General features: G+C 39.6%; 7 protein-coding genes across 7 annotated transcripts; 4 read left to right on the plus strand and 3 right to left on the minus strand.

The window, feature by feature from the left end:
• Positions 1 to 1,750: 1,750 nt before the first annotated feature.
• Positions 1,751 to 3,736, plus strand: BCR41DRAFT_367863 (CP2 transcription factor-domain-containing protein; the record flags this gene model as incomplete). The annotated part of the gene is made up of 4 exons (XM_022026344.1): positions 1,751 to 1,793; positions 2,014 to 2,184; positions 2,412 to 2,689; positions 2,828 to 3,736. The coding sequence occupies 4 exons, from the start codon at positions 1,751 to 1,753 to the stop codon at positions 3,734 to 3,736; spliced, it is 1,401 nt and encodes a 466-aa protein (XP_021884600.1).
• Positions 3,737 to 4,085: 349 nt separating this feature from the next.
• On the minus strand, positions 4,086 to 5,912 carry BCR41DRAFT_332215 (triose-phosphate transporter family-domain-containing protein; the record flags this gene model as incomplete). Its single annotated transcript, XM_022021843.1, has 3 exons — positions 5,566 to 5,912; positions 4,467 to 4,957; positions 4,086 to 4,330 (listed from the first exon to the last, which is right to left on the minus strand). Exons 1-3 carry the CDS (start codon positions 5,886 to 5,888, stop codon positions 4,086 to 4,088), a joined length of 1,059 nt encoding a protein of 352 aa, XP_021884601.1. The 5' UTR covers positions 5,889 to 5,912.
• A 630-nt stretch (positions 5,913 to 6,542) lies between these two features.
• Positions 6,543 to 7,280, minus strand: BCR41DRAFT_346983 (hypothetical protein). The gene has a single exon (XM_022022998.1). The coding sequence runs from the start codon at positions 6,999 to 7,001 to the stop codon at positions 6,744 to 6,746; it is 258 nt and encodes an 85-aa protein (XP_021884602.1). The 5' UTR covers positions 7,002 to 7,280; the 3' UTR covers positions 6,543 to 6,743.
• Positions 7,281 to 9,873: 2,593 nt separating this feature from the next.
• Positions 9,874 to 11,691, plus strand: BCR41DRAFT_332217 (hypothetical protein). The gene is made up of 3 exons (XM_022021844.1): positions 9,874 to 10,637; positions 11,040 to 11,401; positions 11,524 to 11,691. Exons 1-3 carry the CDS (start codon positions 9,947 to 9,949, stop codon positions 11,551 to 11,553), a joined length of 1,083 nt encoding a protein of 360 aa, XP_021884603.1. The 5' UTR covers positions 9,874 to 9,946; the 3' UTR covers positions 11,554 to 11,691.
• Positions 11,692 to 11,893: 202 nt separating this feature from the next.
• BCR41DRAFT_318238 (short-chain dehydrogenase) lies at positions 11,894 to 13,380 on the minus strand. Its single transcript, XM_022021309.1, has 4 exons — positions 13,212 to 13,380; positions 12,881 to 13,083; positions 12,534 to 12,615; positions 11,894 to 12,425 (listed from the first exon to the last, which is right to left on the minus strand). Exons 1-4 carry the CDS (start codon positions 13,268 to 13,270, stop codon positions 11,936 to 11,938), a joined length of 834 nt encoding a protein of 277 aa, XP_021884604.1. The 5' UTR covers positions 13,271 to 13,380; the 3' UTR covers positions 11,894 to 11,935.
• A 1,741-nt stretch (positions 13,381 to 15,121) lies between these two features.
• BCR41DRAFT_383937 (AIG1 family-domain-containing protein) lies at positions 15,122 to 16,784 on the plus strand. Its single transcript, XM_022027516.1, has 4 exons — positions 15,122 to 15,401; positions 15,574 to 15,638; positions 15,821 to 16,020; positions 16,127 to 16,784. The coding sequence occupies exons 1-4, from the start codon at positions 15,239 to 15,241 to the stop codon at positions 16,680 to 16,682; spliced, it is 984 nt and encodes a 327-aa protein (XP_021884605.1). The 5' UTR covers positions 15,122 to 15,238; the 3' UTR covers positions 16,683 to 16,784.
• Positions 16,785 to 16,969: 185 nt separating this feature from the next.
• Positions 16,970 to 20,154, plus strand: BCR41DRAFT_346987 (hypothetical protein). Its single transcript, XM_022022999.1, has one exon. It carries the CDS (start codon positions 17,118 to 17,120, stop codon positions 20,109 to 20,111), a length of 2,994 nt encoding a protein of 997 aa, XP_021884606.1. The 5' UTR covers positions 16,970 to 17,117; the 3' UTR covers positions 20,112 to 20,154.
• The last annotated feature ends 674 nt before the right edge of the window (positions 20,155 to 20,828 follow it).

Raw genomic sequence — 20,828 nt, forward strand, 5'->3', positions numbered from 1 at the left:
ATCCCTTTTCTTTCAAACAAAGCGGTTGCTGACAACCTGTTTGTTGCATTGTTTTGTCTCCTTCTTTCTCTCTTGAAGTCTCTCTCTCTCTCTCTCTCTCTCTCTCTCTCTTTTTTTTTTTTTTTTTTTTTTTTAAACATCTTGAATCTATTCTCATCAAAACATCCATTCTCTCATCTAAACACACAAAAACAAAAAAAGAAAGAAAGAAAGAAAGAAAGAAAATATCTCACTCCATCCCTTTTTTTTTTTTTTTTTCCTTTCGCATTTTTTTTTTTCTTCTTTTTTTTTCTTTATTCTTTTTCCTCTTCCTCCGCATTGCCTCTATTCCCGATCTTGAGATCATTACCTTGTTGTTCCTTTACATTGCTCTGTGACGCCGTCTACATGGAATGGTGTCAAAGTCTTTTGATTTGATTTGATTTGATTTGATTTTTTGATTTCGCAAGCAATTCTACCCTTACACCTGAATCGAACATTCCCCTTTTCATTTCATTTTCATCTATCCAATCGTCTATTGTGCCATCTATTTATTCACTGAACCCATTCCTTGGGCAAGGAAAAAAGAGAGGAAAAAAAAAAAAAAAAAACATTTTTAAAAAGAAAAGGACAAAAGCATTGAAACACGACAATTTCCACCCATCCTGAACATGTCGGCGTCTTTGGACCCCTCACAATCCAATAACTATCCTCAGCAGCAGGATAATAACAACAGTAACAGCATTAGTAATAACAACTTTGGTCGGCAGCAACATCAAGATCATCCTTTACAACCTTTTGGTAATCCAAATCAGAATCTGAATCAGAACAACTTAGGTCAGCCACCTCAGCAATATTACTACCAGGGTGATAAATATTCCCATCATTCTCGACCACCTCCTTCACAGCAACCGCAACCGCAGCAGCAACAACAGCAACAGCCACCACCACAACAGGGCTTTAACCGGAACACAGGTGGCCCATACTCCCAGCAACAGCCAATGCAACAGCAACAACAGCGGCCTGAAGATTATTACTCCATGAACTCTCAAGGAAATAAAAATCAGCAGCAACAGCAGCAGCAACAACCGCAACAACCGCAATACCAGCAGCCATATCAGCCGCAGTATCAGCAGTATCAACCACATCTACAACAGCAACAGCAGCAACCGCAACAACAACAGCAGCAGCGGCATCCTGGAATGAATAACTATCAGCAACAGCATCATCCACAACAACAACAGTATCATCAGCAACTGCAGGGTAGGGGAATTTTGCCTTCTCCATCAGTTTCATTGACATCAGATGAATATCTGATTCAGCGTGACTACAATAGTGGTGGAGAAGCTGCCCTGTCCGCGGGTTCCTCTACTGGGCAAAGTCAACAGGACCAAAGCGAGCAGGCCTCTACCACAACATCGGCTGCTTCTGGTTCTATCGAAGGATCATCATCGCCAAGATCAGAGAGCGAGTCAAGGTAAAATAAAAAAAAAAAAAAAACATTGTCAGTCTTTTATATGCCCAAACAAACACATTCTGTTATACCATTCCCTGATTCAAAAAGGAGCTTTAAATGAGTGGGAAAAACAGAATATACAAATGCATTTGGGCTTTTCAGGTTTTGTGTGCATGTGTGTGTGCGGATAAATGAAAATGTGATATCAGAATTCAGAGACGAATCAAGTAAAACCGTACTCACGCACTTGCCCTGTGCTGTGTCTTTTTTACTAGTTTACGATTCAAGGTGACATTGGATGCGCAAACTGCGGCAATGCAACACCAAGGCGATACTCCCGTTACCTATCTCAACAAGGGTACAGTAGGAAAAAAAAAAAAAAAAAAAAAAAAAAAACGACCCGAGGCATCTTCACACGTTTTATTTTTATCATTACATTCACATAATTCATAAATCGTCAAAAATGATATACGTTGTTGTATTCATGAAAAAAAAAAAATGCATATCTTTCCGACATGAACCTTTTTTTTTTTTTTTTTTTTTTTTTTTTTCCTTTCTTATTTCATTCATCTTAATAGGTCAATTTTATACCATCACGCTGCAGGACACAGAGGAGTATGATGGCGAAATCAATAGCGTAATCAAAGTTACGTTTCATGAGGAGCCACATCGGAAACTGGCGGCTCGATACTGGAGCTTCTGGTTGAGCCAACAACAAAATCCAAAGACAGCGCGAGCATTGGATATCGGTATGTTATGATAACAACTTGCATTAATTATAAATATAAAAATATTAGAAAGTTGAGCTTGAAGGGTTAATAAGATTAGGAGGAAAAAACAAAAAAAAAAAAAAAAAAAAAAGCTTTTTTCCGCGCTACTTTTTAACACTGTTTTTCTTTTTTCTTTCTTTTTTTTTTTTTTTTTGTTTTTTTTTTTTGTTTTTTCTATTTCTCTTCTTTTCTTTCTTTATATTTAGAAAAGGCATCGTCGACGGGGATGATGGAAGTTCAGTCCAAGACGTTTGATAGGATCTCTTTCAAATGGAATGGAAAGGCAGGAGCCAAATTGATGGTTCGATTCAATTGCCTCTCAACGGACTTTTCGCGCATCAAGGGTGTCAAGGGTATTCCTCTTCGAGTTCATATGGATACAGTACTTCCAGGAGGAAGTGTCAATAATAACAACAGTAGCCAGGGAGATCAAGAACACCAGATTGAACGTTCATATGCCAAGATTAAGCTTTTCAGAGACAAGGTAAGCATGTATTCATCATTATTTGTTCCATCAACTTTAAATTTGTTTTTTTTTTTTTTTTTTTTCAACAATTTTTTTTTTTTTTCCTTCTCTTTTCCTACTTTTTACCTTTCATTTTCTTTAACTGTTTAAATTTAGGGAGCGGAAAGAAAGAATAAGGATGACCATAAGCACTTGGAAAAGATGTGGGATAAGATGCGAGGCAAGAATGCAGATACCAATCCATTGTCTCAAGTCTTGGCACCTGTACAGAGCGTATCAGTCTTTTGGGAATGCCTGGATCATCAGGAGGACACTGGCGAGGATGAGACCTTGGACCTGTCTGAGACTTTAGCCCACGAGACCTTGGACTCTGAGGACGGCAGCCAGCACAATCCATCTTCCTCAGCAGGAGGTACGTATGGGGGGGTAGGAGGTAGTAATAGTAGTAGTAATGGTATTAGTACTACTGGTGCTAATCTCATCTTTAACAACAATGGGGTGAGCGCAGGGTCAGATTCTGTGAGTGGATTACTGACTCCAAGCGACGAGTCTGGTGGGTTGTCTTCATCTGGTGATTCAAATGCCTTGGTCCCAGCCTCTAGAAAGCGACGTCGACCCAATGATACTGGTGGCGGCGTACATAATATTTCGAACATGTTACCGATGGATCGTTGGAATCAATACGGAGGCGGCGCTGGCGGCGGTGCTGGCAATGACGGCCTGACATCGGATCAGTTACTGGACCGAGATCCGACCTATGTCCCTCAGATGCGCAAGAAGAAGCAGCCGGCATTGTGTCTTTACATCAAAATCGGAGGCGAATCTGTATACAGAGCCGTGTATCTAGAGCGATTGACATTGGCAGAGTTGACTCAAAAGCTATCGGAGAAGCTAGAGATTCAATCGTCGACGATCTCGGGTGTGTACCGCAAGACGACCAAGAAGGAGTTGCTGGTTCGGGTGGACGACTCGATGGTTGCACAGATGACCGATGAGCTGGACATGGTGGTTGAGTATGACTTTAATCAGTTGGATGGTAGCGTCAACTTGACACTTAAATACTAAGGCTAAGGAGGGCAAAATAATAATAATAATAAAAACAAAACTAACGAAAATATTCTGGAAAACCTCTTACAGCACACTACCGATGACCTGTCCAAAAAAAAAAAAAAAAGAAAAAAGAAAAAAAGAAAAAGAAAAAGAAAAAAAGAAAAAGAAAAAGAAAAAAGAAACGGCTCCCCTTTGAAGAGGAGACAAAACAGTATGGTACCATCAAAAATAAAATAAGCATAAAAATTTATATAAATATGTATTATTCCTTTTTCCTTTTTTTTTTTTATTATTATTATTATTATATCAAATGAGTGAGAGAGAGTTGACGATTTTTTCTTTCTTTCTTTTTTTTTTTTTTTTTTTAGCTTACTACCCTGACATTGAGCAACTCTTCCTTTTCAGATTCTGTGGCAGTTGTTGTAGGTGAGGGGAGGGGGAATGCTGGAGTCAAAGGCCTTGCTCGCTGATTCTTCTCTTTCAGATCCACATAGCTATAGCACGCACCTCCTACTAAGGTCATGATAATGCCCAGACCATTCAGGAGTCCAATCGTCGTATTGAATACTGTGACTGCGACTACAATTGACAGCACTTGTTTGACATTGGCTAAGCAGAGGTTAATCATGGTAAAGGATAAAAGTATATTAATATTAGCCATTAAAATAAAGTAAAATAAAATAAAATAACAATGTGTTATGTGTGTGGTATTGCATCTTTTTTTTTTCTTTTTTCTTTTTCATACCTGCAACAGTCATAGTCAAGGCACTGGTCTTCTTGTTGGCCGTGAATGAAACATAGTTAAGGAAGAAAGCAATGATCCCGTTTACCAACAATGCCAAGATCAGCTTATAACTCATCTGCGTCTGACAGAACGACACCACCTCATCCAGTTCGCCCTTCATCCATGAAAAGATGACAGTCTGCACAAATGCCAGGGGGCTCATCCTCAACAACAGATCCAATGGGTGAAGCTGTAGTCTCCCAACCTGGACCCGGTTCGTCACCACAGTCTTGGTCGCCGCCAATACAGTTCCCAAGACGGTTAAGAAGAAGCCCATTGCCGTAAAAGAATAATCGCCCACAGTCGCCATATAAACCCCCAAGAGTAGAGGTAGTAGTGAAAGATATGTCATGCCACTATACCGTTTTGAAAGGAATGCTACTGAGATGGCGATCGTAAAGACTGGCGTCATCGCACGTACAACTTGATGAAACGCAACTGACACCTCGTTCCTGATATTGCAATAGCAGTTGGAAAAAAAAAAATAAAAAAAAATAATAATAATACTTGATTAATAACTCTTTCTTTTCTTTTCTTTTCTTTTCCTAATATGAGATTAGAAACGAGGAAGGTAGTAAAAACAAAGATGGAAGAAAGAAATCCGGTCCTAAGATTGCTCCGGACAACATACTGGATTTTTCCATGGTGAAAAAAAAAAAAAAAAAAAAAAAAAAAAATACAGGGCTTTGGGAAATGCATTGATTCCCTTTTTTGATCAAGAACAAAGAATGTTTTGTAAACTTGAATGTATCCAAAAATAAAAAAAAAAAGGATCCAGTAAAAGTCCCAAAATGCGGGTACTTCCTATTTTTTTTGTTTTGTTTTATTCACAGCTGGGGTCCGGCCTTTCCTTTTCCCTTTTTTTTGTATAAGTGTGTGTGTAGTTGGGCTTTGGTGTTGAGCATATCCTGAATACCTTATCTTCATCCACTCCTGCTTTCCCTGTTCTTCATTCAGTCCCTGCTTGCCTTGTCAAAACTTCCACAGCAAAAGAAAGAATAAATGATCCGAACAGAGGGGAGGGGTTTTTTTTTTTTTTTTTTTTTTTTTTATCACTTACAAAGAGACGTTGCTGATGGCGATATTGAGGGTGTATAAGAATGAAAACATGAGCATGACCATGTTTTCACGCTCTCCGAGTTGTGCAGGTGTAAAATATCCTAGACGAGCCATGATCAACGCTCCGATGCCTGAGCATAGTGTATGGATCCCCGTTAATGTCCATGGAAAACTGAAGTGGAATGTGCTGAGGATCGCCTTGTTATAGATGGTGAGTGAGAGATTGAGTAGGAAATACATGGTCAGCCATGTATACGACGTGTCTACTTTCTTTGCGGGTGTATTCCCAAGTTGAAGTGGTATGGGACGCTCTTTTCCTTGCATGGCTCTCTTTTTTTTTTTTTTTTTAGACGACTTTTTTTTTTTTTTTCCTTTTTCTTTTTGAGTTGTGTTGGAGTTACTGGGTTGATGTTAATAAAAAGTAAAAAAAAATAAACCGAGACTGCTCTTGTCTTGTTCGAATAGGACTTGATGAACTTGTAGATGAATGAACTGAACTGAACTGAACTGAACTGAAACTGAAATGCTTTTTTTTTTTTGTTGTTCCCCTGAAAGAGATGAAAGGGTCTAGACAAAGTTCTTTCTTCAGACAATGATTGCGCAATGATTCGGTGTCACCGGCTAAATATCCCAGAAAAGGACAATTCGCGCAATAGGATTAAGGACAGGAATATGAATATGATAGATAGAGTGAAATGCAATTAAAGTAACTGAAGAGACGATCTATTGACATTGAAAAGAAACGGAAAGAAAAAGAAAAAAAGCGGTTGTTGGTTAGAAAAAAAAAATATGTATTCATGTCATGAAAAAAAAAAAAAAAAAAAAAAAAACGGTGGCCAATAACACTGCATCACTGAATTTACGGTATGGTATATGAGGAAGGAAGTGGAAGGAAAGGATGAAGAAATCAGAGGATTGAATGAACTGAAAGAAAGGAAGAAAAAGAAAAGAAAAGAAAAAAAAAAAAAAGGGAAGGAAGGCAGGAAGGTAGGAAGGCAAGAGGACAGGAAGCAAGGAAAAGGAAAAGGAAAAGGAAAAAGACAAAGAAAGATCCAGTCCTTTTCCTTGGTCTCCTTCTATTCGTCTGTTTGTCTGCATGTTAAAGTCTTGTCTTCGTGCTCTTTCGAAGCCAGCTACCTAGCCATACACAACCCCCATATCAACAAAAATCCCAGATACTCATATCCCTCCCACATCCATCATCATCATCATTATCATCATTATCATCATCATCATCATCATCATCAACATCGCCACCACTGCCAATTGTCTCCATTTTTTTTTCTTTCTTTCTTTGTCGTAGAAACAACAAAAGTGACGCTCAAGGAATGAAATGAGGAGTGTGGAAGTCAGATGGGAAACACAGGTACAACAAACAAAGGAACACAAAAAAGACCATCCTCCCTGATCTCGATCAAAAGTATCAACGCATCGCATCAACCTTGTTGTATTTATACAACCATTGAGCAGCACAAAATATTTATCCCGTATAAAAATAGCGAAACCTTTACCTTCTCTCTCCCACCTTTTACTTTTTCTCACTCACAACTCAAAAAATGAGTGAACGATTAGAATATAGACGACTGGAAAGAACTACTTTCCATTCCAACTCTCTGGGTTAAAGGATGTTCTAATCATTTATAAATATCATCATACCCTCCTCCCGGGCTATTGCTCAGTACAATACATGCTTAAAAAAAGGAAAAAAAGTCATCGCCACTAATTAATGGGCTATGACATTGTTTTTTTTTTTTTTTTTTTTTTTTTTTTTTTTTTTAATTCTGCCGTAAATATCCCCAGAAAAGAATAAAAAAAAAAAAAAAAAAAAAAAAAAAGATCCAATAGGCTGTGCAATGGAGACACGCTTCATCAGCAAGAAGAGAGCGGCAAGGCACGAAAAAGGTGAAGACGAGACTTTTGTATTGATATATGAATCAAAATATGTATGAAGGAAAGGAAGGGAAAACAGGAAAAAAAAAAAAAAAAAAAAAAAAAAAAAAGATATGACAGTGCCAATGCGATCATCTTACAGGAGATAAGGACCACAGCAACTAAAGTCTAGTTTGATCTGGCCTACTTTAAAAGTAGATCGATCCAAGAGATGTACATTCTAAAGCTTTAAAGACAATATGGGGACAATCAAAAGTAAAATGGGTGTAAGATGGAGTGTGGCAATAAGCGTGAGAATTGAAGGGTATGGCAACAGAAAAGAAACTAAAAGGATGCACACATTCTCTCTATTGATGTTTTTTGGGTAGGGGAGTGGGGAGGGTTGGCGGGGTGGAGGGAAGAGCAAGATTAGATCTTCATTAACAAACACGTTATGTTCTATTGAGAAACAAAGATTGAAAAGGAACGTTGCATTCTGAAGGATACCAGCTTTTTTTTTTTTTTTTTTTTTTTTGTCTTGGAGCTTTCATTTATAGCCTCCTATGACAAGACATAATATAGCCGCCAGATTGTATCGGAATATCGAGACTCCATGTGAACAGATGCCAATCATCCTGAGATCGCTTGTCTCACCTTTTTTTAAATGTCTTTCTGTGTTGTAAAAGGCTGTAAAAGACTGTAGAGGAGTGTAAAGGATAGAGGGCTTAAAAGGATCGTAAAAGGTGTCTTTTTCCTTCTTTAAAAAAAAAAAAAGAAAGAAAAAGAGAGTATTGTGAGGTCAAAAGGAACAGAATGGAAATGCGGAACGAGACTCAAGGCCAGGGGTAAATAAAGGCAGTGTAAAAAAAAAAAAAAAAAAAAAATAACAACGTTTGCGATTAAATTATTGAAATAACGTGTTGTGAAACAGGTAAGACTGAAAACGTGAAGACGCTACAAGAGGAAAAGAAAAAAAGATGATGAGAGGAAAAATGAAGAGGATTAAAGAAAAAAGAATTGGTCAAATGTAATTAATGAAATCTGTTGGTGCACGTAGCCCATCATTATCTGTATTTTCCTTGGAAAGGTTGGGAATAAGACGTTATTAAAGCCAAAGCATTGGTTCAAACAACAGGGCTCTCATCTATACTTCAGCGGTCAAAAATGAATTGTTCGACGTATAGCAATCAAAATGAATCGGCTATCTGACATGCACTGGACTTTTACCACTTCACCACCAAGAATTCAAATCTGTGTATAATGTGTATATTATTATCATTAATATCATGATTGATGACATTCAGGATGATTCCTTTTCGAATTAGAAGTGCGCAAAAAAAAAAAAAAAAAAAAAAAAGAAAAGAAAAGAAAAGAAAAGCAAAGCAAAGACAAATGGATAGTCTTGACACGTTCATCATTCCTAACGGACACAGACACATAACCACATGTTTCTCACTCATTTCGCATGGAAAGCAACGACCCCTGTAGGGATCAGTAAGTGGATGCATTTTCAGATCCACGAAAAATGTCAGGGGAAGGTTATTTTTTGTTACTGTTTACAGTACAGTGATTGAAGTTGACTACTACATGATCAATGTAATGCTTTGGTCGTAATCAGTAGCGATGCCCCTGTGAGTAGCAATGGTCAATATTTTAGCTCTTTATCCTTCCAGACATTCGCATAAGCGACTTTCTTTGAGTAATCATAAACAATAGCCTATAGTCCACAAGTGTATAGTATATATTCCTTCCCGAAAATGCAGCCGCTGGAAATCATGTTATTAAGAACAAATGAACTGTCAAAGAAAATAAAAAAAAATCTTCTTGAAACACTGGACGTTTTCCTTCCCCCCCTGTTGCGACTGTTCTGTAAGCACCTTGTCTTGTGAAGGGAAGTGAAAAATTGTGTAGGCTCAGATGGTCAGCATCTTTAGCATTTTCCCCATTTTTCATTTGCATAGCATGTTACTCGTTATTTCGACGGTAAGCTGGGCATGAAATAGTGGGGACTGCGCCATTGTTGGACAAATGAGTGTTATTAACCTGTCTCGTCATGCCTTGATCAAACAAAAGTATAAAATATAATATAATAAAATAAAAAGGCCCATGGCCCTGCAGAGAATATACTATTACAAGGCACTGTTGTTACTACCTTTGTTGTAATCACTGTTATTATGTTATTACTCAAACCTTCAAAGTAAGTGGGAAGGAATCTGCTCTTTTAGTCCTTTAGAAAGAGAAAGTGTTGATGTCAGGATGCGTTTTACTAAAAAAAAAAAAAAAAAAAAAATTCTGGATGTATATTTTAGCAGGGTTAAAGTGGCCAATGGGTCAATGGGGTCAATGGGACAAAATTATACATTTGTGTGCATGGATGGGATATAAAAAGAAGTCCCTCTTCTAATTTCTTTTTTTTTTTTCTTTCTTTTTGTTTCTCTGAATACGACCTTCCTCATCCATCCTTTGTCATTGATCAACTCTCTTGTTTTTGAGATATCCCTCCTGTCAGAGCTATGCAGCAACAACAAAATCACTACAATCATTTCGATCACAACCAATATCGTCGATCATCACTCGCGCATCCGCCTTATTACCAACACCAACACCAACATCAACACCAACAACCGCCACCCGAATACTCTTACGCACCTTATCATGGACCCACACATGCTCATAATAGTATACCCTTCACCTCTCAATCCTCCTCCAATTCGTTAGTTCAATCGCGTCAATTTCAGCAACAGCAACAGCAACAGCAACAGCAACAGCAGCAACAACAACAACAACAACAGCAACAGCAGCAACAGCAGCAACAACGACAACCGATCCAGGATAACAGCCAGCCACAACAGTCATACCATTCTCATGACTCAATAGCAACACCAGTATCCACTGCATCAGCTCCTTATCAACATTACAATCACTATAATACCTATCGACCTGGCTCTCCAAGTGAGATGCAATTCCAACGACAACAGTATCAACAGCATCAGCAGGTGCTTCGACAACAGCATCAACAGTACCAACACCAGCAACAGCACCAGCAGCCAGGTCATGCAAGGTCCGCTTCCACTGGTGCATTACCCGCACTCAACTCACTCAAGGATTGGTTTGATGCGGTCGACACGGATCATAACGGAAGCTTGTCCTGTGAAGAGCTACAGCGGGCGTTAATGAATGGTGATGGCTGGACCCCTTTCAATGGTAAGTTCTTTTTGTAATTATTATTATTTGGATATTGTAAAAAAACGGAAAAACGGAAAAACAGGAAATAGAACTTTCTCACTTGACTCGGAAAGGATAGAGTTATACAATCTCTTGGCACTGGCGATGAAGAAAGAAAAAAAAAAAAAAAAAAAAAAAAAAGTGGGCTGAATAGGGTGTACCAAGGATATTGGAGAATGTGAAGGGCGCATTGATGTAATTTACTGAAATGATAGTAATACACGTGGGGAATGCCTCAAAGCGAAAAAAAAATAAAATAAAATCCCGATATCGAAAGTAAAACAAAAAAAAAGTGGTAATGTTTTGATATGCATGCATCTTATATAACCCTTTTTCTTTCTTTTTTTTTTATAAAAAAAAAAAAAAAAAAAAAAAACTTAGTCGAGACGGTTCGGATGATGATGAATATGTTTGATCGCGATGGCAATGGATCGATCGAATTCAACGAGTTTATTGGGCTCTGGAATTATATTGAGAAATGGAAGACATGTTTCCAAACGTATGATCTGGATGGGTCAGGGACAATTGATGCCATGGAACTACGGAAGGCTTTACGAGGATTTGGATATAATCTGAGTGAGGCCATGATTCAGCTAATCATGACCAAATACGATGTTCGTGGTCGTGGAGACATCAGCTTTGACAACTTTGTGCAGTCGTGTGTCACCATCCAAACATTAACGGATGCGTTCCGTAGAATCGATGTGACCGGCACGGGCGTTGTCACCATGACTTATGAACAGGTAAGGGAGTCCGCTCGTTCGCAATTAAAAAAAAAAAAAAAAAAAAAAAAAAAAAAGTATGGGCTGTTGCGTTGTTTCTAATTTCTATGGCTGTAATTGCTTTTGCTTCACTTGCTTTGTAGTTTCTTGGGCTCGTGATCAATAATCGTTAGGATCCTCAAAAAAAGGGACGGGAGAGAGCATAGATCAAAAAGAGGGAAGAACCCATATTCCCTAATGCACATGTATGGAATTGTCCATTGTACATATTCAAAGCAAGCAAACACGTCGCACTCCTCGCTTTATTGGATTGTTTTTTTTTTTTTTTTTTTTTTTTCAACCTTTCGCCTCATCCAGGGTCTCCAGGGCAATCCAATAGCCAACTCGTTGATTGTGCACATGTCAAAGAAAATCCTTTTTCTTCCCTTTGAGGACCTGACATAACCTTGCATGTCCCTAGTATCAAACAACAGACAATAAAAAAAAGCCTACATTCTCAATAATGATGTACAAGGCATTTTTTCATAATGATTTTTATTAAAAGTGGTCTTTTTTTTACTGATAAGAGGTATGAGGAGAGTTGGAAATGGTCTCACCCTCTGGGGTGACATAAGCAGAGCAGAGTCCTCCATCGACCACAAAGTCCGTTCCAGTCATGTATGAAGAATCATCTGAAGCCAAGAACAAGGCAGCCTTTGCCTGTTCAATCGCCTCTCCAAATCGTCCCATAGGAACATGAATCAATCTCCTGTTCTTCTTTTCCTCGGTATTCAAGAATTCCATCAGCAAAGGTGTACGCAACGGACCTGGGCACAAAGCATTGAAGCGAATGTTTTCTTTCGCATGTACTACAGCCAATTCACGAGTCATAGCCAGAACGGCACCCTTAGAAGCTGTGTAAGCCAGTTGAGGTGTTGCTGCGCCACGGAGAGCTACGAATGAGGCTGTGTTAATGATCGATCCTCCACCCGTCTTTCGCATCTCCGCAATCGCGTACTTGCAACCCCACCAAACACCCTTGACATTGATATTCATGGTCAAATCCCTAAAAGAATGAAAAATAAAGTTTATGTAATCAGTCATTGATATTGTTTTATAATCCAAAAGAAAAAAAAAAAAAAAAAAAAAAAACTAAAGGGATTAAACCACATACCAGATATCTTCAGAAGTCGTGATAGCATTGTCGTCGGCAGGGTGCATGATACCAGCATTGTTGAAGAGAACATTGAGCTTGCCTAAGAGAGAAATCAAACAAAAAAGAGGGGATGACCAAGGAGATCCGCAAAGAACCCGTGGGAGTAAATTAAAACAGTCAGTCAGTTGATCAAAAAAAAAAAAAAAAAAGAAAAAAACTTGCTTCACCACATGGAAGAGCATTTTGAAAAATCCTCATCCTCACTTCCAATCCATGCTTCTATCGCTTTTCCCCCCTCTATCATCCAGGCTTGCTATTCAGAGTTGACATCAAGAAAGGTGGCATAGTAGATATGGATAGCTTACCAAATTGGGCGACAGCCAACTGGATCATCTTCTTGACATCTTCCTCTTTACTGACGTCGACACGGACAGCAATGGCACGACCTTCACCAAAGAGTGAATTAATCTTCTCAACAGTCGCAGCCGCGCCCTTTTCGTTGATATCGGCACATACAACCTGAGCACCTTCGGATGCAAACAGGACCGAGGATTCGAGACCGATTCCACTTTTTAAAATTATTTAAAATTTATGGAATGAATTACGTTAAAAAGTCTCCAAGGCAAGTGCAATTATGAAATGAAGAAAAAAAAAAAAAAAAAAAAAAAAAAAGTCCCACCAAGGAAAAGAGTTTACCTTCCAGCACCAGTGATGACGGCGACTTTGCCGGCCAGACGAGTTCCAGTGGGCGCCATCTTTATAAAATAGGTATGAGTGTGTCTGATTAGGGGAAAAGGGAGGTGGAAAGAAAGAAGGAAGAGTAAACAGCAAAAGATCGTGAGAGCAAAAGAAAAAAAAAAGGAAGGAGAGGAAAGAGAAAAAAGAAAAAAAAAGAAAAAAAAAGAAAAAGGACTTTTGTAGAAGGGCTAGGTATTTATACAACGAAAAAAAAAAGAAGATTGTTCAATAGCGCGACATGTCATGGTTGTACATGTGTCATCACATCCATTGAGTGGTTTGATTGCCAATACTGAGTTTGATATATGGCTTCAATTAGAAGATGAGTTTTAATGTTGGTTTATGTATTCACAAAAACGCAAGAATCCCATCTTCTTTTTTCCCTCCCCTCTCCCCTTCAAGTATTTGAAATAAGAGGATCGTTCATCCTTTTGCATTGTCTTAATGGTGCTGCCTCAAGAAAAAAAAAAAAAAAAAAAAAAAAAAACCATTTGATATCCTTCACATTCGCTCGCTCTTTTTTACGACAAAAGAGATTTTTCCTATGCATGACCCAATCATGGATGGAGTACGGACTACGGAAATATTATTGATAATAATGCGCTGTGGCTGGTCTGTAGCACCACTTTTTTTTTTTTTTATCTCATGCCGCGTGTTTGGATCCGATCCCCTTTCCCAATGAGGAATCTGCAGAAAGAGAGAAGATATTCGCAACTTGTAAGAGATCAGCCGAATTCTACGTGAATGAAACTACGTATTTACTTACCGGGCTAGAGAGAGTGACTGGAAAAGGATACATTACGTGCATAAAAAAGCCGCAGCAAATATTTATTTTGTATTCTTACACACATTCAGCGCGTTGTTTTTTACGCGTCTTTCTCACACTAATGTTTCCTTCCTTCTTTTCGACCACAATCCTGAAGCCACAAAGGGAAAACATTTCATTTATGATTGGTGCAAGGAACGAATCCGTCGTCGATCTTGAAGAATGTGTAATGGAAAGGTGGTCATTATTGATCCTTACTGCTGCAGATGAAGATGATGTTGTTATTGTTAACAAGATGGCTACGGCTGTTTGATGGAAAATCCCTTCTTTTGCTTCTTGTATCTGATTATTGGGGCAACCAAAGAAGAGGAAGAAAAAGAAAATGATAAAGTACTCTTTTGTTATTTTAACAATGTATTAATCTGGAGTGGGACGAAAATGTCTTCTTTGCCCAGCCCTCATTATTCAGCCCAAATTCCGTCTTGCAGCGCCATCCCCAATATTGCTTTTTTTTTTTTTTTTTACATGTCATTATGCGCTTTGACGCCAATGGTTGAATGTCGTAATAAGGAACCCCTTATGAGGTCTGCTATATTGTTTCCCAATTTTTTTTTTTTTTTTTACAGATGATATCTTGCTCCGAGAGAAAGTCGAGAGTAGTAGGAAAGTAGACTGCTGTTGAAGCAAGATATGAGTAAAAAAAAAAAAAAAAAGAAAAAGTCAGGGACGATGGAAAGAGATAAGACAAGATCAAATGGATTCATATTCACACATTCATTTCCGACAACACAACACAAAACGCATCCAAGCTCAAATATCCGCACAGTTTCAGTAAGGTTTGGGCTTGTCATCTGCGTCACAGACAAATGTGAAAAAAGTGCTTAATTTTCAATGTACTCCAAGGATCGATTAGTGTTCACAGCTCATTGATGGCACCATAAATTGAATTGACACAGCGGCCTGTGTGTATGTGTGCAGAAAAGTTCTCTTTCCTTCAAGTCTTTCTTTTCACCTTTTTCTCTTTCTCATTCTCCTTTCTCATTCTCCTTTCTCTCATTCTTCATTCCTTCTTCATTCAATCATTTCATATCCCTTTTTCTTTTTTTTTTGTTCATTCATTTCCTCCATTCACTTTTTATTTTTTATTTTTTTCTTTATAACTATCCTAAACCACCGCCACAACTTTTTTTTTTGTCTTCTACTATAACATCACTACACCATGGACACTGACGACTATCAACAACAACTTCAACATCAGCAATATATGATGCACCTACAACGTCAACAGCAGCAGCAACAGGAACGACTACAACAACAACAGGTTGCTGCTAATTCACCCACGCGCGAATTTACAGTTGTAGCCATTGGCAAGAGTGGTGAAGGTATTATTTCTCCTTTTTTTTTTTTTTTTTTTTTTTTTTGCTCTGCTGATGACCTGGACCTAAACCTGCAAGCTGCGGTGCATTAAAAAAAAAAAAAAAAAAAAAAGGAATCACAAGATTCATTATGAATACAAAAAAACTAACGACTCGACTTTAATGGCAATGAATACAGGCAAAAGTACACTTTTAAACTCAATCTTGGGTCGAGAAATGTTCCTGGCCAAGGCATCTGTCAAAGTAAGATAACGAAGGAGGGGAGCGAACAACAAATCAACACATTGTTTTTATCGACCATCGATCTTCTTAACATCACATCTATACTGTTTTGTTTTGCATTGTTTCTTTCGACTTTCTCTGCTATTCAAACTAATTTGATGTTTTATGACTTTTTTTTTTTTTTTTTTTTTTTTTTTTCGCAGGAAGTAACACAGAGGGTCGATCAGGCCACCAACCATTTCTTGAATATCTCCTCCAACCCTGTGATGCATTGTATCGACACACCGTCATTTAATGGACAACTACACGACCCAGAACGTATCAATGAGATTGGTGCATTGCTGACAAGAGTTGCAGCGGGCGTGGATGCATTCCTCTTCGTCGTCAAGTGCACTCACTATCGGTAAGCAGGTGCAGACGACTATTTGAACAAATTGCGAATTGATGTGAAATAGCGAATTAATCGTTCTTTTTCGGGTCCATGTGTTGGATGGACTGATCTTTTCTAGATATGACAACACGTTCCATCAGACATTACAAACGTATCAGAGCCTACTCACACCTGCATTTTGGCCTAAAGTGATTCTTGTTTTTACACACGCTACACCAGAGCTGGTCTCCAACACCACAGAGTCACGGTTACCTTTGATGGCATGGGCACGAGAGATTCAAGAAAGCTTTAAGCTGGAGGCACCACCACTAACAGTCTTTGCAATGGACTATGTTCGATTTCCATACCCTGCTGGCGGAGCACAGGAGTTTTGGGAGGCATTGATGACACTAGATGCCAATACAACACCATATCGACACACACCTTTTCTCGAGAGCTTTGGCAATGGAATTGCAGTGGAAGGATATGTACAGCGGATCAAGGGTCATCTTGCGCTGTTTGAACCAAGTTTCTTTGAGGAACAAGCAGAAGGGCAGTATAATGAGAATAAGAAGAGAGTGGGTCGGTTCAGTTTCTTTCGGAAGAGTAAGAGTGCTGTACCCAAGACAGCTATAGGAGGGCCATTGTCAGCATCATCATCAACAGTGTCAACAGCTTCCGGAGCATTGTCGTGAGAGCTTTTTTTATTTTATTTTATTTTTCTTGAATAGGATCTTTGGTGATCATTGTAATAACATTGATGTAAAATAAAATAAAAAAGCTTTTTTTTGTAATGCAGTCAGAACGAGATTAGATGAGCACTCTTTGGAACGTGACCTTTAATAAAAAAAAGAAAAAGGCTGGATAATCGCGTAAAAGGTGATCATTGTTCCTTCCTCGCCTCTTCACTCTTTGTTCTGACTTCTCTGACTTCATTCTGTTCCGTCTCTCATTCGCTACATTTACTTTTTTTTTTTTTTTTTTTTTTTTCTTCTCCATTCAGTCTTTTCATCTCTTCACGCTTCCCTATCACCTGTAAACCACCTTTTAGAAAGAAATAATTAGAGCCTTAATTTATCCTTTTTCTATTTCTATTTCTATGTTAATCTTGAACGACAAACATACATATCATGGAAAATCAACCTACTACACCTTCACAATTCGATCCGATACGGAGTGACACATCGGCGTCCATTTCGATGTCAACACCAGCTTCAAGCTCAGCTTTGACGCCAGCGTCAGCGTCACCTACGACCTCAATCTCGTCAACGTCCTCCTCAGGAGTGCTGCTGCCGCCACCGCTGCCACCGCTGCCTTTGCCCACACGGCAGCCAACGCCCAAATTGCCAGCTGAATGTCTTCAGTTGATCATGGCTCACTTTGAGGATGATCTAACTATGTTGCATTCGCTCCTTTTAGTCAATAGCATTTTCTTCCAGCTGGCTGTTCGGTTGCTCTATCGATCTCCCTTCCGGTTGTTAAAAGCTTTTGATGGAGATAAATTGCCCTGGGATAAATATCGACGTCAGGTGAAACTCGTTTGGCTATTGCTTTCCTGCGTTATGCACCATCCTTGGGTCTCAAGTGAACTACCACCAATGGACACATCCTTCCCAGTGCTGCGCAACCCTGCTCGACATCATCGTGATGATTATCAGCAGCAGCAACATTATCAACAACAGCAACAACAACAGCAATACCTTCCAGGTCTGGATAACGAGAGGTGTACCTTAGCTGATCCATCACCGAATGATAGCATTATTTACACCACCAATAGCAACAATAACGTCAGCCATGACGAAAGAACAGCCACTACCAGACGATTGGATGATAATGACAATAGTGACGATGGATACAAGGATTTGACTATAGATTATCTCCGATTCTACATTCATCATGACCATCCCCAACTCTCTGACGCGTTCCCAGATCTGTTCCCAGGTTTGATATGCCGGATGATGGATGAATGGCGTCGATCTGAAGATATGATTCGATTACGACACACGATCGAACGAGCCTTTCTTTTACATCACCCAGAGACGATTGTTTCTTTGACCATCCCCTTGTCAAGAATAGAGACATATCTAGAATCAGGCGCTGTGACTAGGCTTTCGAGGTTAAAAAAAATCGAATTTGTAGATATCAAGAACTGGAACCTGGTGAACATTCAACAGGCGACCTTGTTCTTGAAGCAGCATGATCGAGCCCGTATTCAGGAGAACGGAGGCAGAAATATCAATAGAAATAGGAGCAGGGGCGAGAATAGGAGTGGGCACATGCCGCAGACGAGGAAAGAGGGAGATTGCAGGCAGCAATCACAGCCGGGTAACTATGATCTCGATGATGACGGTGGTGGCAGTGGAGGCGGAGGTCGAGCTGAGAATGGCAATGGCTGTGGGGCCTATGCTGAAAGCCAAATAGACTTGTCGGAGCAAAAGAAGAAGAAGAGGAAGGAAAAATTTGCTGTCACCCTCACAGAGATCAAACTTGGTGGGACTGATGACAGTGGGATCATTCAGACGCTGGAACTGTATAGGATCCCACAGGCATTGCGATGCCTTCGGGCTCTAGACGTAACAGGCTGGAGGGGCGCGGCCTTGGATATGATGTCTATCCCTACGGAATCATTACAGGTCCTTAAAATGAGGTTGGATCGTCCATTGCCAATAGTGAGTCCTCTGTTGACATTTTTAGCTCATGCACGACAGTTGAAGGAATTACAGATTTGTATTGCAAGGACTCATGAGGGATGTTTTGGGCCTCAGTTGACAGAAGAGCGGAATTATATCCAAAAAATGAAGAGACTTAAAAAGGCCGCGCGGTTAGAACGTCTGCGACAATACCAACAGCAGCAACAGCGCCATAGACGGATATCAAACCATGGACGAGAGGCGGACAATACTGAAGATAAAGAGACAAGGGACAATATGGATGGGAGTGAGGAGGACGAGAATGAAGACGAAGACCCAGAGAGAAATGAGGATCAGGGACTGGAGGTACTTAGTCTCTCGGGAGAGACTCGTGTGGTCGTGCATGCATCCTGTGACGCAGCCAGAAGATACTGCCGTAGCTTAATCACACTTCAGGTTAATTCATGGAAAGAGAGTACAGGGCTTCAATTCGAAGACATTGCAGTGGGTCCTGTCATACCCCAGATGGCTGATGGGGGCGATGATGACGAAGGCAATCCTTTTCCTCCTCCTCCACCTTTGCCTTTACTACCACCACCGCTTCCAGTCATCCCAGCGACAGCAACAGGCAACAATGGCCATTCTGACAGCGATGACGATAGTGATAGTGACAGTGACAATAATAACTCCACAATTGGGACAGGATACACTTCTACAAGCATTCGAACTCGATCTCGTCTAAGTTTACAGTTCGAGGAGACTATGATCTGCCTACGATCGCTAGAGCTCCGTGGCGAGATAGCCGCATTGCATTTCGTGCTCGAATCGTTGAAACGCTGTCCAACCCTTCAAACCCTCAAACTCAACACTAAGCCCAGCAAAATTGAACCAGCCTCGTCTACGATCAATGCCTTAGTGGAAAATGTCTCTACCGAATTAAATGAGCTTGAGTTAGTAGGGCCATGGTGGATTACAGACTCGCATCTGAATAGGATTGCTAATCGGCTTTTGAAAATGAGAAGCTTGAGACTGATCCATGCTTCATCGTTTTATTCCATCAATGCTCAATCTCCTGCCACTGTTACCCACCACCATGGCTCATCTGCGTCGAAAGCTATATCATTATTACCGTCACTGTTACCATCGCCATCACCTTCATCATCAAAACCAGTGCCCTCACCTTCGCTCCCTTGCTCCGACAATAATGAATCAGCTTTGAGTAACAAGTTTCTCTCACCAACAGGAATTCTTCATGCTGTACAACAGATGGGTCAACTGCAAGAGATTCAACTGGGAATGGATATGGATCGGTTCCGTCGGCTTGATCAAGAAAGAAGCCTCCCTTTTATCGCTTTTAGAAAGAGCCAAAATAATGAATCAAAGGATATCTGGACATTAGTGCGAGAGATGCTGGAGCAAGAAAGCCTAAATTGCCAACGAGCCTCTGCAGGATGGTGTCCGTTTAGAGTTGAAGTTCAACATTGTCCCACATAGAATATTATATATTATTATTAACAACAATAACCATAAAATGTACAGTACATTAATTTGTAAAAGTGTTCAAAGAAATATATTAGATTGAACATATTTACTGGAATTCCATTCGTCACTCGGTAAAATGTTTTAATTTTTGGTTGGTATAATCGGTACAGATGTAAAAAGAAAAGACAGCTTTTTCAACGAGGAGTGCCAGTCGCAGTATTTCTTGATTCATACGCTAGGAGTTGTGGACAAGTTCATAAATACTCGACCCAGTCTATGGTTTTTTATTATTGGACCCTTCAAAGAGAAACACAACATGCGTCAACAACTAGCATAGACATGATCAAGACCGACGTACATTCGGCTTTATTTATATTAAATGAATTGAGTAATAGCTGGGGACTAAATGGTGTGATTCCGTTACAGTCGCCGATATCAAATGTGGTTTAATCAGATAAACTACGCCTCCATTCCTTCGAGCGGCACCTTCCTATATTCATTTTTGTATTTAATCCATCCAACCTTTTTCATACTTTCCAGGTATTTCCATACTTCCCAACCATTCTTTTTAGGCTCCTTGGCCCATTCATTTACAGGTTTAAATACCGCTCTTTTTTGTATGTTTGCAGAAAGCATCCTATCATTAGTGAGATACTTTAGCTCTAATAAACTTAGCAAGCCCTTTCGGACTTCTGATTCACCGAGTGGGAAGAGATCGACCAATATACC

Source organism: Lobosporangium transversale, assembly GCF_002105155.1.
Source record: "Lobosporangium transversale strain NRRL 3116 chromosome Unknown BCR41scaffold_5, whole genome shotgun sequence".
NCBI lineage: Eukaryota > Fungi > Mortierellomycota > Mortierellomycetes > Mortierellales > Mortierellaceae > Lobosporangium > Lobosporangium transversale.

Coding starts and splice junctions, on each gene's coding strand:
- BCR41DRAFT_346983 (XM_022022998.1), bottom strand. CDS start 7,001: ATGCGATGCGTTGATACTTTTGATCGAGATCAGGGAGGATGGTCTTTT.
- BCR41DRAFT_332217 (XM_022021844.1), top strand. CDS start 9,947: ATGCAGCAACAACAAAATCACTACAATCATTTCGATCACAACCAATAT. Junction 10,638..11,039: donor TGGCTGGACCCCTTTCAATG/GTAAGTTCTTTT, acceptor AAAAAAACTTAG/TCGAGACGGTTCGGATGATG. Junction 11,402..11,523: donor TCACCATGACTTATGAACAG/GTAAGGGAGTCC, acceptor CTTGCTTTGTAG/TTTCTTGGGCTCGTGATCAA.
- BCR41DRAFT_318238 (XM_022021309.1), bottom strand. CDS start 13,270: ATGGCGCCCACTGGAACTCGTCTGGCCGGCAAAGTCGCCGTCATCACT. Junction 13,084..13,211: donor GTCATCACTGGTGCTGGAAG/GTAAACTCTTTT, acceptor AATTTTAAAAAG/TGGAATCGGTCTCGAATCCT. Junction 12,616..12,880: donor GTTGGCTGTCGCCCAATTTG/GTAAGCTATCCA, acceptor TTTCTCTCTTAG/GCAAGCTCAATGTTCTCTTC.
- BCR41DRAFT_383937 (XM_022027516.1), top strand. CDS start 15,239: ATGGACACTGACGACTATCAACAACAACTTCAACATCAGCAATATATG. Junction 15,639..15,820: donor TGGCCAAGGCATCTGTCAAA/GTAAGATAACGA, acceptor TTTTTTTCGCAG/GAAGTAACACAGAGGGTCGA. Junction 16,021..16,126: donor GTCAAGTGCACTCACTATCG/GTAAGCAGGTGC, acceptor GATCTTTTCTAG/ATATGACAACACGTTCCATC.
- BCR41DRAFT_346987 (XM_022022999.1), top strand. CDS start 17,118: ATGGAAAATCAACCTACTACACCTTCACAATTCGATCCGATACGGAGT.